Source organism: Penicillium angulare (genome assembly GCF_028827245.1).
Source record: "Penicillium angulare strain IBT 27051 chromosome Unknown utg000005l_segment0_segment0, whole genome shotgun sequence".
NCBI classification, from domain to species: Eukaryota; Fungi; Ascomycota; class Eurotiomycetes; order Eurotiales; family Aspergillaceae; genus Penicillium; species Penicillium angulare.
The window spans coordinates 3,800,265-3,820,167 of record NW_026623164.1 but is presented as its reverse complement, the minus strand read 5'-3'; the positions used below and the strand labels follow the sequence as shown (position 1 = coordinate 3,820,167).

Below are 19,903 nucleotides of genomic sequence, written 5' to 3'. Positions count from 1 at the left end.
TTTATGTTCAGTTTGACTTTTTGCAGTCAAGGTTGAATCTTATTGGATAACATTTTCCATATCATGAGCGCTGATGGCTGGAATGGAGTTGACTGTCTTGTTCAGCGAGGAGTATCTATTTTTTCTGTTCTTATTATTGGGGGCATCATATCAAATTGAGGGGCGCTCACGGTGTTATTATGCTTCTTTCTTTATTTGTCTGTTTTTTGTCTCTAATTCATGGTTGTGATTATCCCGTGTCTTTAGCATGGTCTTCAACACGTTTCCCTTCTTACTTTCCATCTAATATCCCACATCGATCTGTTGTATGGTATAAACAGTCAACTTTTTACAAGAGCATTGCGCTTTTTCCACAAAGCGCAATATACTCTGAACTAATAAGATTGAAGTCGATAGCGCGTTATAAAAACTTCCCAAATACAAATGGTTCATAAACGTTGATCATTTAGACAATTTGTAGCTCGCTGCTACTATATAATTATTATTAAGACTCAAATCTTCTCCTAGACGCCGCAATTCATTCAGAGCCAGCCCAAACGCAGCATCCAGATTTTTCCAAAAACGTGTATCTGAGTTCAATTTAATCAGGAGAATCCTGATCCGCTCAACCTAATGAGCTGGTTGCAGGTCCGGCCTCTGAACTTGCTGGCGAGCAGCAAACTCCTGATACTTGGCTGCAGTGCTAATTCTAGCCCGCTTGCCGAAGATCATGAGCAGGGCCGGCATGACGATGGTCACAAGAGAGATCACTCCAATGAGAACGAATGTGTTCTGGATACCCATTCCCTTGAGCCAGGGGGTGAATGCAAACTTGATGATCATTGCAAAGCCGTTACGGACGAAAACAACAGAGATAAGGGCGTCGTTGAGAATCTAGTCTTGTTAGTATGGCAATGGCGAAGTATGATGTTTTCAAGTGAATGAACTTACCAGAGGATAGCAGTCTGTGAGGTATGTCAGAGCTACATCTGCAGTAATCATGAATCCGAAGCCGAAGATTCCATTGCCAACGGCAAGGATAACCCAGTACCAACCCTGAATGAAATGTTAGATTAAAGTATTTCAATTGTAAGTAAGAGGAAGGATTAACATACCTTAGCGAGGCCAATACCAAAGACCCAGGAACCCACTGAGTTGAATATGATGGCAGGGAAAAGGAACCACAGACGCATTTCAGGCTCAAATACACCCTTGTTTCGTCGAGACAGGAACACAACGAGCCAATCGTTCAGGAAAGGCGCCGTGCACGCAGCGAGGAGGGTACCAATAAATCCTCCAATGTTGAACAGACCAATTTCATTCGCCTTGAAGTTATATGGAGGGTAAATCAGGAAGTTCGAACCCGCCGACACTGTAGCCGAGAACCAGGCTAAGATCAAACCGTACTGGATCGCAGCAAAGGTAACAGCAGGGAAAACAACGGCGACAATAAGAGGGCGATAGAAGTTCTGAAGAATGGGGACATCGGTCTTCGTAATCAATGCCATACGCTCACGGTACGATTTGCGAGGTAGAGCTTGTGACTCCATATATGCGGGAGATTGTGCCTCATCGCTACCATCGGATTTCTCTCCATTCTGAGATGCAGTCCCATTACCATCGTAGAAGTTACCCTTGCTCTCAATCTGGCGCTTGACTGCTGATACACCACGAGGAACGTACTTCGATTCCTCGAAGAAGAACAATACACACAGAAAGTTCACTCCGAGGAAGATGGCGATGAACCACCACATCCATCTCCAGCCGAGGTCCTTGTTCACGACAATGTATCCTGCAGCAATGGGACCACCTAGGGTACCCAGACTCTGCATGAAGATGAAGATACCGTTCATTCGCGCGTGCTGGTGCACGAAGAACAAATCAACGACGGTAATCATTACGATTGCCTCACTGATTGAGCCTGCTAGACCTGCTAGCAAGGAGATGGCGACCATTTCACCGGCCGTGGTGAATTTGGCGTACCAGATTGCACAGGCAAATTGCACGATGGCACTGATGAGATATAGAGGGCGGCGACCAAATTTGTGCACGCAGGGAATGAAAAAGAGACATCCTATTGCGAGACCTGCGTATCCGGCACCACTGGTTTGGTTGAGGTTTGCGTAGGTCAATTTCAATTCGTATTCGTAGTAGAGGTATGCGACGGAACTGATATCCAGTAGAACGAAGGTGAAAAGGACATATGTGCAGCAGAGGCCGAAGTTGATTCCTTTCCTGAGACCGGACCAGTTCTATTTTCATGAGTTAGCTACTTTTTTTTTGAGGTTGGGATTTGGGGATGGTTGCCATACCAATGGGTCATCGGGATCGGCAGAGGGGGCTGGGGTAAGAACGATGTCCTTCTTGTCTGTCCCAGCTTGTGCTATGTAAATGTCAGAATTTGAGTCAGGGATATTTATAATAGGAGAAGATTGACTTACTGTTACCGAGCAGATGTGTACCCGGAGGGAAACTGGCAGGGTCGTCGTGGAGCGACATTATGGATGACAGCTGGAAGTATTGTAGGTGAAGGATTGAAGATCGTAAGCCGCACCGATAGATAGTGTTTGGGATTCCGCTCGCTTCTTATAAAGTTTGCGTAGGGTAGGTGGATGGCCCAGGATGGGGGCGAAACAGATACAGGGTGGTCAGTTCGTTAAGCCTAACTATTTTTCTACAGGGGGTGTAATCCTTCCACATATTACCAGCATTACACACGTGGTGATTTGTGCGAAGGAATGGGGGCAGGATACTAGTAGATAGACATTGAGTCCGGTGATGCATGCTGCGATAGTACAGGTCTTCCAAAGATACAAAGACAGAAGAGTGGAGGAGACCTTGCTGGATCCATTCATGTATTTTTTTTATCCTGTCTACCTATCAAATAGCATTCCTTCGACGTCATTTGCACAAAGTTACATTTATTTATGTCTAACTGACGAGTCTCCCAACTTTCCTTTGACAAAGAAATCCTTCCGCTGTAAGTGCAAGGATTCTACTCCGTTTTCCGTCACACATATGCAAAGCTGCATGGGGGCCAGAACTCGCGTGAGTCGCAAGGCAACATCCATGGATCAAGATATTGTTCGAGTCAGCATGGAACCGAGTACATGTGCATTCGTACGGTTTTCTGCCCCAACGCCATAAATGCCGTACCGTAAGCACTTATTCTGTGGTGTGTTTCCACTTCATTAGCTGCTTACAAGGAATATGGGATGGGACCAGTTAATGTTTGTTCACGGGAAGGCTATTAGGCGCCTAGTGGTGCGGAGTTTGGTGGGGGCCAGTGGAGTTGGGGGCTGGGGCCAATAATGCGGCTTTGATGCGCAACTAGGTCGCGGGCTTGCGTCAGAGGCTTGACACGGCTTGAAAGAAGGTGAGAGTCGCTAAACTTTAGGGCGTGGTCCAAAAATTGGGCGGAATAGTCAAATCAGAAAGCCACAGAGGCTTTTCGATTATGCGATGTCTGTGCTTAAGTTGATGGGGTGCCGTCATCCATTGCTTGTTGGCCCCATTATGCATGTTTGTTGAATGCTTGTATGTCTACGATGCGAAAATACATGGATGGGGCGATTTATTTACTTTGTTTTCAAATGGACGGAGTACTCCGTAGGTCCGTAGGTGGGGAAATCAAAAAGAAGCTCAACATGGTTTCAGGTAATAGCTAAATTTAGACTCAGCACTGGTATCATGGGAATCATGCTGGTTAACGGCGCCAGCAGTCAAGGGAAGAAGAAAAGTGAAGAGTGAAGTTGAAAAAAAAAAGCAAAACAAGCAAAAGCCTTGATCTTATAGTGCGCTGAATTGAAGGCTGGGGAAAAAAAGAAGAAGAAAAGTGAAAAGAGTAGACATGAAATGAAATAGAAGAAAAGGAGGTAGGACCAAGGTAGCCTGGAGCCTTGGTCTAAAAACATGAGGGACATGAGGCACGCGATCAATGGTGAATCATGCTCAAATTTCAAATGAAAGAGGGACAAATAGTTGTCCACATGTGCAGCAAAGTAGGTATGGTATAGGTATGACTGATCCCCGGAATCAGATGCAAGAAGACAGGAAACAAGAAGAAAACACAACGGAGGGAGAGAAAGGGTTCATGAGACAAACACCATCTTTAATCTCATCAAAGATAAAATGATAGGGTGTCATTTGAACAGATACCACTCCGTCGAGACCAATCAGCTCGCTGATCACTTTTGAAGGAATTTTGGATGTATGTAGGTAATAGAAAATAGGGCAAATGGAAAAACTCCGTCAACCAAGCCCGTCAGTCGAGATGAAAAGAGAAAACACACAACAACGCTAAAAAGGAACCCCCGGCAGATCGGAAGAGATAAAATCGTTGGCGAGAGGGAAGAGGCTGAGGAGGAAAAATACACCATAGACAGAGAAGGGGATAGAGGGTCGCCAGATTGGTTGATGCAAATCACAGTCGTTGATGACACGGTTTATAAACTGTGCATGGGAAGAGAAGATGTAAAAAAAAAGACTAAATAAGGATGAAAGACAACAAAATGTCCCCAGTCTAACCTGTAACACCCATAGCACCTGGGCTAGGTCGAGGTCGATAGGGAACGTTCTGTGACTGACCTTCAGCCGTTTGTTGACTACCATTGCTGGCACTACGCTCACGATGGTAGCTCGGCTCTGGGGGTCCGAAGTCTAGACCGGCCTGGGGCGCGGCACTCGAGGAGTGAGAGTGGCCGCTTGGCCCAGGCACGTGGCGGACCGAGCTTTGCATCTGCCAAGCTGTATCTTGGGAAGGGTCGGTTTCGATCCGAGCTGAGGCCGGGGCGCTGTGCTTGTTCGAATTGGTAATGGTGAATGTTTCGCCCCCATTCTCTGGTCTATTTGAGAAGCTTCCGCGGGCAATGTCACCGTATCGTTTGAGAATCTCTTTGGTCGTCACTTCGGCATTTTCTTTGAAAAGAGTTGGGTCACTGAGAATTGATTGTAAATCCTCGGGGATCTGGAAAGAGATAAGATAAAATGATTAGATTTGGTGGTCCTCAGGCATGATGGAGTAGAGCATAAGATACATACCTCGCACATATTGTCATTATACGTGATTAAAGCGTTCACTGCTTCGATAGCCATGAAACTCTCATCCACGGTACTGTTCTTGGCGTTAGGATAAAGAATGTTGGGAGTAATAACCGTTGCGAGGTTATGGATGTCCATCTTGCTTCCGGACTCTTCGTCTACATGTGAGAATGACGATGTCCAGTTGAGGAATGAGAAGAGAACTTCCAAGGTATCACGATGAGCCTTCGGGAGGAGACAACACGTGAGGTGCAACACTCGCTTCTGCTTCTCAGGATCGGGTAGTTCTGTGTTATGGTTAGCGATTTCGAAAAGGTAAAGAACAAGGCGGGGGAAGATCGTTGCAAAACTTACTTTGAGCGGCAACGAAAAGTCGGTGCAGCTTGAATGTCATCAAGGGATCCGGCATCTCACGAAGGAACTTCTTCAAGAGAGCTGCAATCTGTACCGGGTTCTCTTTGGCCATATCAACCTGATCATACTTTTTGTCGATCAGCTCAGCTAGATCCTTGAGGCGTCGGATGTTACCGTTCTTTCGGAAAACACCCTCAACCGACATGTCCATTTGACGCATTGCGGAGACAGCATCATCTACAAGCGTTGGAATGCGCAAGGCTCCAGGGCCAACTCCATGGCTCGACTCGGTTCCTTCCTTCTCGACCAGATAGTCTAGAGAAACGCCAAAAATGCCCTTCTTTTTGCCCGTTTTCTTGTTGTCTTTGAAAGCGCGACCGAAAATGTTCCAAACGGTTGGCTTGCGGGATTCAATAAGAGAAAGTAATTCTTCCATGTTGAATTGTCCTTCTAAAAGAGGTTCCATCGAAAGAACAGCAACATGTCGGACAATGAAGTATTCTAAAGCAGTAAGCTCTGAAAAATATCGCTTCGTACGCGTGGCAGGCTCCAAGATCATATCCAATTTTCCAGACGAGAAATCACGTTGGTGACCGGTCTTGTAAACAGGCATAGGGTCCCGAGGCATGACAAGCTTTGAACCAGCATGTCTGTAAGCGTTTGGCCGTTGCTCCTTGGCCTGCTCAGCAGCAACGATGCGGGGAATATCATCCAGTGTAAGCGCATCTTGATTTCCAAACGTCAAATCCTTGACAGTGTCGCCGTTGGCATCTCTTTCCTCCACAATCTGGAACCCAGGACCACGGGGATCACTGCCGTCATTGCCGGAGGATCCAGGTCGTGCACTTCTGCCCTCGGGGCCATCAATTATGCGGGAGGCACGAGCCTTCTTATAAGTCGTGGATAGCGTTCGCTCATTGCGAATCGAACGTAGCCTGCGCATCTCCCCGACAGTCTGTTCCAGGGACGACTCCTCAACGCCGTGGCGACTGCCGCCCGCGCTATACGACATGGAGCGTGTATTAGTTCGGCGGGGCTCAGAACTGTGGGCACGATGGCCTTCATTATTCTGATAATCAACCAGGTTAGGGTCATCCGATGTGTGCGGTAGTGTTCCTCCTGCGCGAAGCACTGCAAGCAACCTGGCAAGGGCGACTCTCAGCAGGAACACAAACTGCTGTAACTTGGTGACTCGAACAAAGCCGCCCACGGATGCGACATTATGTTGATTGGAACAAGCCGAACAGAAAATGCTCCTTTCACTTTCACTCCAAAGCGCATCGGTGAGTTCAATGCTCAAATCCTTTTCGCAAGATGAGCAAGACAGATGAGGCGGTTTAAGATGCCATCTCTTGTCTTCTAAAAGAAGACATTCATCGTCGATGGGCTCCTGGCATTTGATACAGCAATCGGATAGCTGATCTGCCAGACCTTCCACCCCAGCATTGAGATCAATAGGCCCCTCTTCTTCCTCTGGAGGTGTGAGATGTTCTGCGTTCGCAAGGTGACCCAGGAATTCGTGTAAGCCAGCGGGTGCTGATGTCTCTCGTTCGAGTTTCAAAGCACCTTGAAGGCCAATGCGAATGAGAAGCTTGAGATAATGGGCTAGACCAGTCACCAGTGAAAGTAGTTCTTGTGTGACGCCGAGTTTGCGAACCCCGGTCTCTTGGGTTTTAGACAAAAGCGCAAAGAAAGCGACAATCTTTTTGCAGAGCAACTTAGCTTCTCGACCATACGATAACTCTTTGACGCCTTGGGATCTGATGAAAGCTGCTAGTTCATCAACAGCAGTGAACAGAATCTCAACGTGTGCGATAAATCGCTTGGCCACAAGAACACCATCGATATAGACACCATTGCTGACATGTAAGAGCATGTCGGATATGCAGGCAGCTGAAGATTCCTCGAATGTGGACAGAGTACTCCAGATGTTGTATACTTTCTCCTCCATCGTATCCTCTTCCTGTCGAATGCGCTCACGCTCCTCGGTGCTGACATCTTCATCGAATGGGGGCGTCTCCCACGGTTCACCAGCTGGAGATAACCTTACGTTCCAGAACTTGTGAATCATATAACATTCAGGATGCCAGTGTTGGTTTTGACCGTTGCGGAAAATCTCGACGAATTGTTTGAGAATTGCAGTATGACATCCATGACATCGCTGCGCGAACTGGGTCGAATAGTGGAAATGACAGTAGACCTTGCTTTCGTGTTCGTAGTATGAGTCCTGGGCGCCAAAAACTGTAGGACATACAGAGCAGGTGAAATGTTCGATATGGTATTTGCGGTCCAATGCTGTAATATAGGAGCCGCGCAGGGCGCCACCGCAGTCATGGCATAGCAAGTTCAGTCGTCGGAAGTAATCAGTCTCGCAAAGGGGAAATTGGCAGCTGCGGTCCTCTGAATCGACAGGGAAGAATTTAGAAGCGACGATTTCGCTACAGTCCTGAAAAGAAGAAAAAGTCAGCATATTTACAGTCGAACAAAGCCAATCTATGCGGGTGAGAGGAGGTCACCCTCGAGATTATCATTTACCTGACACTTGAAACACTCAAGATGGAATGTACCACCAAGTGCTCGTACAAATTGACCCGTCAATGGTTCATTGCATTTCTGACAGAGACGTGATGATCCTGGGGACTTGTTATGTGATCGTCCATTCGGACGTGATCGATCTCGAGCATTTGAGCGATCTCGATAAGTAGGTTGTTCAGGCTCTAGTCCTCGACTTGAGCGATCATCCTGGCTGAGCGGGCTGTGATTTCCGCCGGTACGAGTTGTAGGAGAGTCAAATGGGATTAGACTATCTTCGGGCGAGGTAGGAGTATTTTTCGAGTAACTGGCCCCATAACCCGAGGTATTCAATGTCGGAGTGGGCTTGCCTGCGACCAGGCTGGCCGGAAGATCACCGGGGGGCATAATGGTCCCCCGTCAGTCAGTATGATCGGATCGTGGGTATAAGAGCGCGATAAACACTGCATGCAAGGGAACTGAAGAAGTCACAGCGGGGTGAATCCAATGCTGTGCTCAGGTAAACACAACACAGCGCAGAGATGTTCAAAGAATATTGGTCGCGTTCTCTAAGATCCTCGAAAAATCGATCGATTAGAATCAAGTATCTTCAAATTTCCTCGGGGGCCATGGGTTTTGGGGGTTCGAGTCCCCTCTAGTCCATCACTCACTCTTTATGCCATGTAGTTTATCCACGCGGGGGGAAGGACAGCGGCGGGGAAGCAAGAAAACGAATGGGCGACGAAAGCAAAGCAGGTTTCCCGCAGATGTAGATGATTGATATACACAAGATTGGCTTGCGGACCGGGACCTGCTTCAGGCGCGCACGGAGTTGGGGAGGTGGGTTGTCAGTCTTGACGCGGGGGTTCACGACTTGGAAGCTTAGTGCGGCGCACTTGTCACAAGGGCGTCACGAGGAAAGGCGGTCGTAAGTAAAGTTAAAAGCGCCAAAAGGAAACTGAAACGGAAAACCCAGGCCAAAATGACAATATTGGTAAGAAGGGAGGGTTGAGAGGGTGTTGGAAAAGAAGTGGGCTGGGGGGGGGGGCTGAGGAATGGAGATGGAGAAGGTTTGGGTGCTAATTGGACTTGTATGGTGGTGGTCCCTCTGCCCCTAATTCCCTTATGGGTATTCTTAGTACCAGCAGACGCCGCCTTAGCTTCAGTCCCTGAGGTCACGTGGTGGGCCACACCGCCCCCATTTGGTCTCCATCTACACAGTGGAGAGAACCTTGTTTGAGGAGTATATCGAAGATTCGAGTCTATCAGACGGGGTAAATGAGGTGAGAAACTCGATCTTGTTGACCTCTTCGCACATTTTTCCATGTCTAGTAATATCATGTGGCACAATTTCCCCATCATCAGCGCTTCGGGTCACTTACAACTAACTTGCGGGTCAATTTAGAACAGAGTTCGTTACTTATTTCTGGAACATATTTTCTCACTTTTTCATAATATAAGACGCGCTATACCTCAGCAAGGCTGACCTTTTTGTAGCTCTGTGAATTCCCTTATGGTAAGCTCGGAAATATCTTTTGACCAAGCATAGAGCCATCCATGCCCTAGTGGTTATAGTTAATACCCTCCTGCCTAGCCTTACCGTCCTTAACGCATACAACCAACTTTATCTCTACGGGAATTATTGTCTCCAAATTCAATTTGGGCTTATGTGCCTGTCTTGGATAAAGCCTTGAAAATATTATATATGCTAGAATCCTTTATTTACGCGGTCTTCAAGTTGTCGTCCATTTTTTGAGCTTGAATTCCAAGGCCAAGTCTGAAAATATATACTCCTATAAGAACACATCCATCGGGCAATCCTTCAAGTTCTGTTCCCTTTTCTTTCTTCAAGTTTTGAAATATAAGAGACAATCGATATCAATCAAAACGTACTTGCTCCGAAGGTTATATATTCCAAGTTTTCCAATTCCCAAACTAGTGTTTAGGCCAATGCACAAACCTTGAATAGTTAGATAAGTTACCAACATCAATGTTCACGCCCGAATATCCAGGCCGAAACAAAAAAACCACGATAACACTTATCGCCAGATCAGCTGATCCCGCTCCAAGTGTCCTCCCCTTTTCACTCCACACTTGTTAACCCCCTCATCCCTCTTTTTTGTTAACGGCAATCAAAATGGCTGCGAAGAGGCGCAATCTGGAACTAGGCAATGTGCTGGTCGTCGGTGGCTGTGGTTTTCTGGGGTGGCATATTGTCGATCATCTCCTAAACTTCCCATCCGAGACAGACCCCAGCGTTGCTCTTCCCAAGGTGACCGACGATGCGCGTTTCGATTTTGAGACTCTCGGCTCTCGATTCCCCAATTATAAGGCTAAGGTGTCCGTGGTGGATCTGCGAACTACACACAACCGTTTGCCTGGCGCAACCTATTACGATGGCGATATTACTTCTGTTGAGTCCATGCTTGAGGTCTTCCGCACCGTTAAGCCCGATGTTGTGATTCATACTGCGACTCCATCTGTGCTCGATGGTAACAAGCCATTGCTGTACAAGGTTAATGTTGAGGGTACTAAGACTCTTGTCGAAGTTGCTGGTGGTGAGCATGGTGATTGGGGTGGCAAGTGTAAGGCTTTTGTGTACACTAGCTCTAGCTCCGTCGTGCACGACACTCAGAGTGACTTGATCAATGTGAACGAGGAATGGCCTCTCATCCGTGGCGAAAGACAGAAGGAATACTACTCCGAGACCAAGGTAAGCGATCGATCCATTGCGCTCTCAAAACTCAATCGATTTCGATATACTGACATCTCTTTTTCTCCCTCTCCCTAGGCCGACGCTGAAGAACTTGTCCTCAAATACAACCGTCAGTCACCGAGCGGAATGACCACAGCTGCTATCCGTCCCGCTGGTATCCTCGGCGAAAAAGACACAACAGTCACCCACAAGATCCTCGAGCACGGCTCCAAAGCCTCCAACACAGTTCTGAAGATGCAGTTGGGCGACAATGACAACCTCTTCGATTTCACCTACGTCGGTAACATTGCCTACGCACACATGTTGGCTGCACACCGTTTGATTAGTACCTTCGACCGCTACCAGTCTGGCCAGGGCGGGCCCTTGGACCACGAGCGCGTGGACGGCGAGGCATTCAACATCACCAATGACTCTCCTCTTTACTTCTGGGATATGACACGTGCCATGTGGGCGCTGATTGACCGAGTAGTTGAGACTAGCGAGGTCTGGGCTCTGCCCGAGGGCTTGCTGGGTATTGTTGGCGGTATCGCAGAGACTGTGATGGGTGTCTTTGGTAAGACTCCTCGGCTGACACAGCGGATGGTGCGATACTCGTGTATGACCCGTTACTACTCCATTGAGAAGGCGAAGTTCCGTCTTGCTTACTTGCCTGTCATTCCTGTTGATGAGGGTATTGCTCGTGCTGTTGGGTACGTGGTTCAGAAGCAACGGGAGGATGATGGAAAGAAGGCGCTGTAACTTGCATCTTGGAGAATTGATGCAAGATCTTTTGTCTATAGTGTAATAATATGCAAGGCGATTCGCCTTGAGAAACGACCTTTCCTTTTTTATACCATTCAAGGATGTGCCCCCAGCTTAAGGCTGTCTATTTATGTATCATTTATTTGGTAAGAAAATACAATCAAGAAAATGGAGGGCTCGCTATTCCAGGCCTGTCTGTGCCTTGGATAGATGCATTTCTAGCTAATCCTGCAGCTAAAATATACGAAGACGCATAGTACCGCATAATGGCACATTGGATATAAACAAGTATCAAAAATCAATATGTAACATCAACCAAATCAATCAGAAGAGTCCCTGCTCTGCTTTTTATCTATTCCTTGGTGGTGCACATCGACTGCACTGATATTCTCTTCTCCAATCGCCTCACCCTCATGGCGAGCGATCTCGACATCAAACGCAGCACGACTGTGGAAAATGCTTTCCATTTCCTCAAGCGACTTGCCTCTAGTCTCCTTAACAAAGAAGAAAACCATGACAGCCATGAAGATATCCAGACCAGCATAGAACAGGAAGGTATATGTGCCCCACGCACTAATCATGTAAGGTGTCGTGAGCGAGAAGAGGAAATTGAACAGCCACTGCGAAGAAACTGCAACTGATGACCCGATCTCGCGAATCCGGGATGGGAAGATTTCTGTTGTATACGGCCATGGCACCGGACCCCAGCTGAATTGGTAGATTGAGTTGCTGAGGAAAATCATGAAGACGGTGGCGATACCGGCGCTGGAGGGGTCCCCGGATGCATCGAGGGAATCGGTTGTCTTGTTCACGACGACAACGACGATGAAGCAGATTGCCATGAGGATGTTTGCGATCCAGAGCGTTGGCTTGCGTCCCCATGCCTCGGAGAAGAAGAGAATGTATGTGCCGACTGTGACGAACTTCTCAGCGCCAAAAAGGCCCGTTACGAGCAGGGAGCGACCGCTGTCGTTTCCAACTATGATTTTGAAGAATTGTGGACCGTAGTATGCTAATGCGGTCATTCCTGTGCATTGTTGCCCGCAGAACATGAGGAAAGCAAGAGCAAGTCGGTAACGGTTGGCTGGCTCTAAGAGTTCTTTCTTCTTGAGGCCTTCGGTTGCTTTGATTTCTTCCTGGAGACCGATTTCGATTTCGTGGAACTCGGCCTTGACGTTAGGACCTAAGATTTGACAACATCATTAGCTTCAGATGATCCCTCACGTTGTTTCTTTCGGACGTTAAGAAGAGTACTTACCGTCATCAGCTCGCATCCAGGTTAAACTTGCCCATGCCTCTTCCATACGTCCCTTCTTGGCCAACCAGCGACAGCTCTCAGGCTGAGTGAAGAGACCAAGAGCCAGAATAGACGACGGCACCAACTGCAAACCAACTGGAATTTGCCATTCCTTGGATTGTCCAGCCAGTGATTGTTCCACAGCATAGTCAATCCAGTAGCTGGTCATGACACCTAGTGCAAACAACCACTGCATACCAGACCCAAGCATACCGCGAATCTCCTTGGGCGCCATCTCCGCACTGTACGTAGGCACAACGGCAGTGGCAGCACCTAGACCGACACCAGATACAACACGGCCGATGTAGAAGCATACCAATGAGTGTGATGGAACTACCTGGAGTACGACACCAATGCAGAAGATGGACATTGCTGTCTGAATGGTCTTCTTGCGCCCGAAGCGCTCAGATACAGGGAAGATGGCCAGCGCCGAGAAGAACGCTCCCACATTTTGTAAACTGACCATCACCGCATCGACTGTTGTTTCATCGCTGTACCCGAAATCGCGCATGTACGACGGGAATTCAAGAATACCCCCTGAACAATATCGATGTTAGTACTAGGTATAAAGTATATAGCACGGTTAGATTGAGGCTTCGGCACTTACCAACAATGCCGGTATCATAACCAAACAGGAAACCAGCAAGACAAATGAAGAAACCGAAAAAATAAGCTCGGAAAGCACCAAGCTTGGTACCGTTCAACCGTGCCATGGTGACCTAGTTCTCTGTACCGGAAGGAAAAAAGAAAGAAAGATCCCAAGATCCCAAGAACAACAGAGGGGAAAAAAGAATTTTGAATATCTGAACCATCAACGTCGCGAAGCCTCGTGGCTTAAAGCCTAAATCATTATCGTGTTTCCATGCGGACTGAGCGCGCGGATCAAGCAGCACGCAAGCGTCAGCAGGCGATTTCGCCATAGCACGCCATGGAGCCAGAACATCTCCTGCCTATCACCGTCTGCGAAGGTTGCACGGCCGAGCCGCAAGCTGATGCGTTCAGTGGATCTATATATTATTTTCGATGGAGTTTTCTGCTTTTTGCGAGGTCTTTTTGAGCCGTTGGCTCCTCTATGAATCATTTTGGGTGGTCGTAGTTATTTTAGATTGGAGTAGGCTCATGACATCCTTGATCCAGATCTTCCCCTTCCCGCTTTCTCCGCATCGTGGCCAAGGCCCACTCTGGCATGATCTCATCGGCTGGTCGGTTCGATCGCACCGGTCGCTTGAGATGGGTATATAGGCAATTGTGTTGAAATATGTGGCTTTTTATTCGTGCTCGGAATTATTCTTGAGTTTATTCAAGAAAGAGGAGATACATGTACATGGCTTGTGATTGAGGTGGATGTGGATGTTCTGGACTTCCCCCTTGCACCTGCGATACACGTATGTGGGTTCTTGAGCCAATGATGGAGCCTCATCGCCTCCATACATCCTGGTCGGCAATCGGCTAAGGTCAACCTGAGAGCTTCATTGTTGCATGTGGCAAAGAGGATTAAATGTTGTTTTGTGACACAATCAAAGCCAGTGGCCGGTTTAATCCTTACTATTTCGGTTGATGCCATGAGGCAGACCTCGGACTGTTTTGAAATCCTAAGCCAGTCATATAACAAGCAAAAGGCTGGCCATTCTAGTTTTGAAAGGCCTGTCACAGACACATCGGCTCTATTCATGACTTCGAAAAAGAGAATATCCGCCCAGGGATGATGCAATCTCCAAACGGGGCTAAAGAGGGCCCGAAGGAATAAATTTGCCAAGGGAGTAGAGTCTGCGATGTATGTGGGTTCTGCCTATACATAGAGAAAATTCGCGCCTTGAAGATCACAATAACAACCTTATTATATTGAAGTAAGAGAACACAGAGCAGAAGGCTGAAGGATGAATAGGAGTCATAATGGGAATGGATTGTGCAATTTCGACGAAATGCCGTGACTTAGGGTAGTAGTTGAGAAGACGCTAGGCATATACGTTTTTATGGGGGAATATGGCAACGCGTAAGATTTCCTATCTGTGTACCAATTAGTGCTTGAACTTGGAAGGTGGAACCGCTATTTGCGAGTCAGCTAGCTAGCATTTTCAAGCCATTTGTTGAGTATTCTGAGATAGGTAACTCTTGTTCATGCTGACAGACTTTTTGGGAAGCATAACAAGTCTTTCGTCTTTAAATCTCCAGGTTGGGCTTCGGGCTTTTTCAATGTAATATTTTTGATCAACAGCGTTATGCCATTTGAATTCTCTTTGGTAATTATCTGCTATATGTATACCCGGGGCGTACTTGTGTTATGGATGCTATGTTAGCTAAGGCTGATGATCCTGAGGTATCAGCGTGGTTCATATTCACTCACTATCTTATAGCTCTCCCCCCCCCCTGTCTCTCTCTCTCTCTCTCTCTCTCTCTCTCTCTCTCTATCTATTCTTCCCTCTATCCTTCATTCTTTTCACTGAATATACTGAATTTTGATCTAATCTATCTACTATTTATTAGTAGTATAATAACTTAGAGTCTAGTTAATATTGCGTACCGCTCCGCATACCTAAAATATTTCCTCAGTCCTTTCCCCCATCCTTCTTTTTTCTATCAACCAATTTTTATTTGTGTTTCATACAATTCAGCGTTATATATTAATACATACCGTTCACCTGTATCGCTTCACCTATATCGCCTCACGTCACATAACCCACCTGTTGTCCACTTCTTTCGCTTCCTATTCTCATTCCAACTCTAACCTACCATCTTCATCTCCCATCCCCATTTCCCATCTCCTACCTCCAGGGCTTCCTCCAGGACCTGCTCCGCCGCGTTCGAAATCTACTACAATACTCATTCAAGACCTATTCAGTCTCGTACCGGAACCATAACCCTCAGGAGTAAGGGCCTACAAAGGGCCACCAGGTCCCGAGTCAAGGCGAAGACTTCTAATAACAATACCCCTCTGCCCCGAGGCGTGCCTTCTCCCCCAACTGGCAGTAAGAGAAAGAAATAAGAGAGAAGATAAAAGAGGAGATAAGAGACTAACACCAACTTTTAGGCAAACTCTCAGATAAAGAAAATAAATATAAAGAACTGTAGTGAGGGAGCCAACTGTATTTAATAGGAATGCTTCACTAAGCATCTTTAACCAACTAGCTAACTTATAACTACCTTTAACTACCTTTAAATACATCCAACTACCTTCAACGCGTCTAAATCTACATGCAACACATATCGATTTATCTATCGAGTTAACATCCAGCTGAGCTTCTATCATGGATTCTGCGACGGCCAGCACCACTACAAAAGGTTTGCCCTAAAGTTTTACCCAACCAGGCGACATCTCAAGCTCAAGTCATACCCGAGTGCTCTTCCAAAATGAACAGAAGACCCAAGAGCGCAATGGACATCGCATACTAGAAGCGGTCGGACTGAAAATACCGAACACACCACCGAACAAGCCCTCCAACTACCTTCAAAGCCCAATGACGAGCGCTTCTCGATACATGATTTCTTTGATCTGGATGCTTCGAATGATTCCACTAAATAATCCAGCCAGCATAGAGTGGAAAGAGACCTCAAAAACTTCGTATCATATGCTATTGTTAGAAGGGGGTCCACGGCCATCAATCCTGGAATTCTTTACCCTGGAATGACCCAGGAAAGTATCAGGGAGAGGGGTGGATGAGAAATTTGGAAGCCAGGATCGTTGAGAGGTGGGACTGGGGTCAGGTTGATACAGTGACCATGGAGCATGTCAAACAGGTCATTCACAACCCACAATCCGTTAGGAAAATTGCCGTTGTGCCTTACAGAGTGTGGTTCTAAAGTTTGTGTGTTTTTGATTTCTCCCTCTCTTGTGCTCGGGAATGGGGAAAATCATTTTACAGATAGGTAGCCTTAAGCCGTTCACGGCGGACGAAATGAAGGGATTTGATATGAGAGGATTTATATTAGTTGAGTATCAACTGCTCATCCTGAATTTGCCATTGAATAAATCATAAAATCAACATATGGTAGTTCGGAGCTTGTGTTCTCATCAGTTGAATCCAGCTAACACTGCTTTCTGGCCCCAGTGACCAAAAATGCCGTAGGAAATCCAAAACCTTGCGTCGATCTAGAGTGCCACTTATTCTCATCACGACTTCAATGTCGCGAGCTACAATCTCCTGTTTATCTGGAAATCCTTGACATTCAGTCCCTGCAATAAACAGAGGCCAAATCAGATCCTGGGCAAATGATATCTTACCAGAGAGCGATGCCGAGTTATCTAGGATCGAGTCTCTTAGGTATTGAACATCAACTTCTGGTGGACAGTGCTTTGATAATGCCTGGTGAATGTATATCAAGGTTGCATCATGGAAAATGCAGACGAGGCGGTGAAAACTAACTCGGGCATCTTGATCTGGAAAATGAAGCATTTGACTCGATGCTACCATGCAATGCTTGGCTTCATCTACTTCCTGTACCATGCTGGTGATCAAGGACGGATGTATCTCATACTTCTGGTCATAATCGATTCGCTCAATTTGAGTTGCCCGGTTGATGATATGCACAAAGTCCCCAAAAAAGGCTGTTGTGTCGGTATATTGAATATCATCGAGTGGTTCACCCGGCGTATCGAAAGTCGTGAGGCCTGCAAAAACACTCGCGTAATACTGTTCATATAGAAGGAAAGAATCTGTCTGGTCTGTGAGAGCTTCTCGCGGAAACCTTTGTTTCTTCCATTGAAAAATTGCCCTAGCAGCCTGAAGATGCATCCTCCATTTGACAGATTCAGCACCAAGCAACTCGACGTTATATAGGATAAGTGCCGAAGCTAGAGCCTGCTGCGCTTGACTTGGCTCAAGTCTGGTCAGTGACGTCTCCTGGCTCATGAGAGCAATTTGATTTGACAAGGAGATCAAAGCTTGATTTCGCAAACGCAGTGAGGCATCCTGGAAATGCCGATGATGCGGGTGATCATGCTGTAATTTTGCGGCTAAATCCTCAGAAGAAAGGGCCAATACAGCATCCAGTACCATTTTTGATCCCCAGGCTAGGGGAATAATAATGTTTCTCCATGGATTCGTGGGGCTATCGACCCAAGCCAGTTTCGCAGACATGTTCGATTGAAAATGGTGCATCAGCTCTTGGGTCATGGCATCAAAATGGGAGTCTGGAGGGCGAGTAACCGAGTTTAGACCATGATACAGCCTCACCAGTTGATTTTGGCTTTCTTCTGCTAGGTTATTGGGTCGGATATCAGCCCCAGGGATTGGCGTCCGGATCGGCAAACGTCTACCCGCTAAGGCGCCTCTGCTGGCAACCCCCTGAACCCATTTCAGGATGCGTCCATAGCCTGGACATCGGAAGCCTCTCGCGATGCATTTTCTGCACTCCGGCTGAGACCGATCGCAGTTGATTCTTCTTTCCTTGCACTTTTGGCAGTCTGATTTATATCATGAAGTTGTCAGTACTGGTCTTTCATGAAAAAAGATACATCTGTACCTTTGTCTGCACTCAAGGCCTCAGCATGGTGCAGGGACATCTGGGCATCGTAGATTGACTGCAACTTCTAGCTGCATTGGACGGAATGGACTGGGAACGATGTACTCAATGAACATCAAAAATCAATTGCAAGCTTTGATAAAGCTTAACAGGCTCGGACCTGGTGTCAACAACGTGGCGGGGCCGGAGACGGCGAGGAGTGTGTGCGGCTGGAGGCAGAGCCACCTCGGTTGATGTTAGTTAACAATCCTGCGTCGCAGGCCTTTCCCCTCCGTCATCTCGGCACCTTGCACGCGATCACGTGATCTCAAACTATGGTCATCTTATTGACGATGATATCTTTCGTGAAACTCTTTGTTAAAAAAGTTACAAGTATTAAATAGAAAAATGTTGTTATGTCTAGAGTGTCGGATAAAAGTTGAGAATGGAACTTGTGGACAATATGCTCGCTATGGAAGTATAGCGCCAATAGATGAGATGGGATGAAGTTTGCTACAAATATTGTGATTGAGGGCCATAAGTGGTTGGATTTTACCTCTTTATACAACCCATTGACCAATTCGAGAGTATTTTGATATTCTAGATTTCTCCATCCACATTTTTCTGAATTATTCTTGACAGATTCAGCCTCTGAATATCGCCGACATTTCACTGTGCACACTGTATTCGCGAAGTGCGGCCAAGAAGGTATCAGAATTTGGTAGTATCGCAAGACTCTGCCTAAAACCAGTTTTGATCTAATCATCTTGCTATTAATGAGAAAAGACAGCAGAAGTGTTGGTTACAGACTCAACCGAACCCCAACCTTTGGGGACATTGCGCCCAATGTCCCACGAAACATTGAAGGGTTCTAGGTGGAGATATTGCGAATTTTGTTAAAGTCACTCTGATATGAATTTCATTCATCCTGAGGATCGCTAAATCAGCTAATTTTGTTATTAAATCAATTATTTCTCTGGGTTTGACATCATGGTTAATTCCTATAGCCCCACAAATAGGTAAACCTTAAATCCACGTTTTTACTCCCTCTTTAGGATAAGCGTGATTATTTTGTGGGGTTGACAGTGGCCCTTCTCCTATCAATGGACATGGTGGTCACTGGGAGAAGGGGGCATCACCATCATGAGCAATTGGTTCGCTGAAATAGCATAGACTTGAAATGGGAAATTGAATACCAAGATAGAGAAATGTGAAGTCAATAGAAAGTCACGGTGGGATTCACCGGCAACGACAAAGAGTCACCTGCATAACTACATGTTCTTTCTTTATGCGAACACTATTGCCAAATAATCACTCACTACAAGGTACTTGATGATATTGATTGGAGTTGTATACCCATTGGGACAATTGAAGCAACATAATCTATTTTGAACGATATGATTTAGTAAGATGTAACAACGCAACAGCATATAGCCAACGAAGACCAGAGTGATAGATGGCATGAAGGACGGACAGTGTGTTTTACTCCCTACATAGCTGAGCAATCGTGACATCTGGAAAGAAAATAGAATTTCATTTCATAATCGATAGCATTTATTTGAATAAAGCCCCGCCGGTTTCGGGGGAACTCAAGAGTCCCTACCGAGGCCATGGAGGTTCAAAGTTGTCTCCTGCTGATGCCCCTACCCCTCCTTCTCCGTCCGAGCGCCTAATCTTCTCCAACATCCTTCGTTTATTTCATCACGCCATACAGCTGACCTCTGAGACCATTGAATCATCGGAAGTACTATCAAAAGTACTCTTGAAGCTTTCTATATACCGAGATCGGGATGTCAACAAAGCCTATATTTGTGGCTGCTCACCCC

The 19,903-nt window shown here is 46.6% G+C and overlaps 5 protein-coding genes across 5 annotated transcripts; 1 reads left to right on the top strand and 4 right to left on the bottom strand.

Moving 5' to 3' along the window:
- Positions 1-609: 609 nt before the first annotated feature.
- On the bottom strand, positions 610-2,478 carry N7478_008793 (Major facilitator superfamily domain general substrate transporter; the record flags this gene model as incomplete). Its single annotated transcript, XM_056925007.1, has 5 exons — positions 610-873; positions 931-1,035; positions 1,095-2,231; positions 2,292-2,362; positions 2,421-2,478. The coding sequence occupies 5 exons, from the start codon at positions 2,476-2,478 to the stop codon at positions 610-612; spliced, it is 1,635 nt and encodes a 544-aa protein (XP_056777733.1).
- A 2,023-nt stretch (positions 2,479-4,501) lies between these two features.
- On the bottom strand, positions 4,502-8,292 carry N7478_008792 (GTPase-activating protein LRG1; the record flags this gene model as incomplete). Its single annotated transcript, XM_056925006.1, has 4 exons — positions 4,502-4,945; positions 5,020-5,306; positions 5,374-7,819; positions 7,909-8,292. 4 exons carry the CDS (start codon positions 8,290-8,292, stop codon positions 4,502-4,504), a joined length of 3,561 nt encoding a protein of 1,186 aa, XP_056777732.1.
- Positions 8,293-10,021: 1,729 nt separating this feature from the next.
- On the top strand, positions 10,022-11,338 carry N7478_008791 (C-3 sterol dehydrogenase/C-4 decarboxylase; the record flags this gene model as incomplete). The annotated part of the gene is made up of 2 exons (XM_056925005.1): positions 10,022-10,597; positions 10,676-11,338. The coding sequence occupies 2 exons, from the start codon at positions 10,022-10,024 to the stop codon at positions 11,336-11,338; spliced, it is 1,239 nt and encodes a 412-aa protein (XP_056777731.1).
- Positions 11,339-11,661: 323 nt separating this feature from the next.
- Positions 11,662-13,351, bottom strand: N7478_008790 (sugar porter family MFS transporter; the record flags this gene model as incomplete). The annotated part of the gene is made up of 3 exons (XM_056925004.1): positions 11,662-12,524; positions 12,600-13,175; positions 13,246-13,351. 3 exons carry the CDS (start codon positions 13,349-13,351, stop codon positions 11,662-11,664), a joined length of 1,545 nt encoding a protein of 514 aa, XP_056777730.1.
- A 3,255-nt stretch (positions 13,352-16,606) lies between these two features.
- On the bottom strand, positions 16,607-17,713 carry N7478_008789 (uncharacterized protein; the record flags this gene model as incomplete). Its single annotated transcript, XM_056925003.1, has 1 exon — positions 16,607-17,713. The coding sequence occupies one exon, from the start codon at positions 17,711-17,713 to the stop codon at positions 16,607-16,609; it is 1,107 nt and encodes a 368-aa protein (XP_056777729.1).
- Between the last annotated feature and the right edge of the window lie 2,190 nt (positions 17,714-19,903).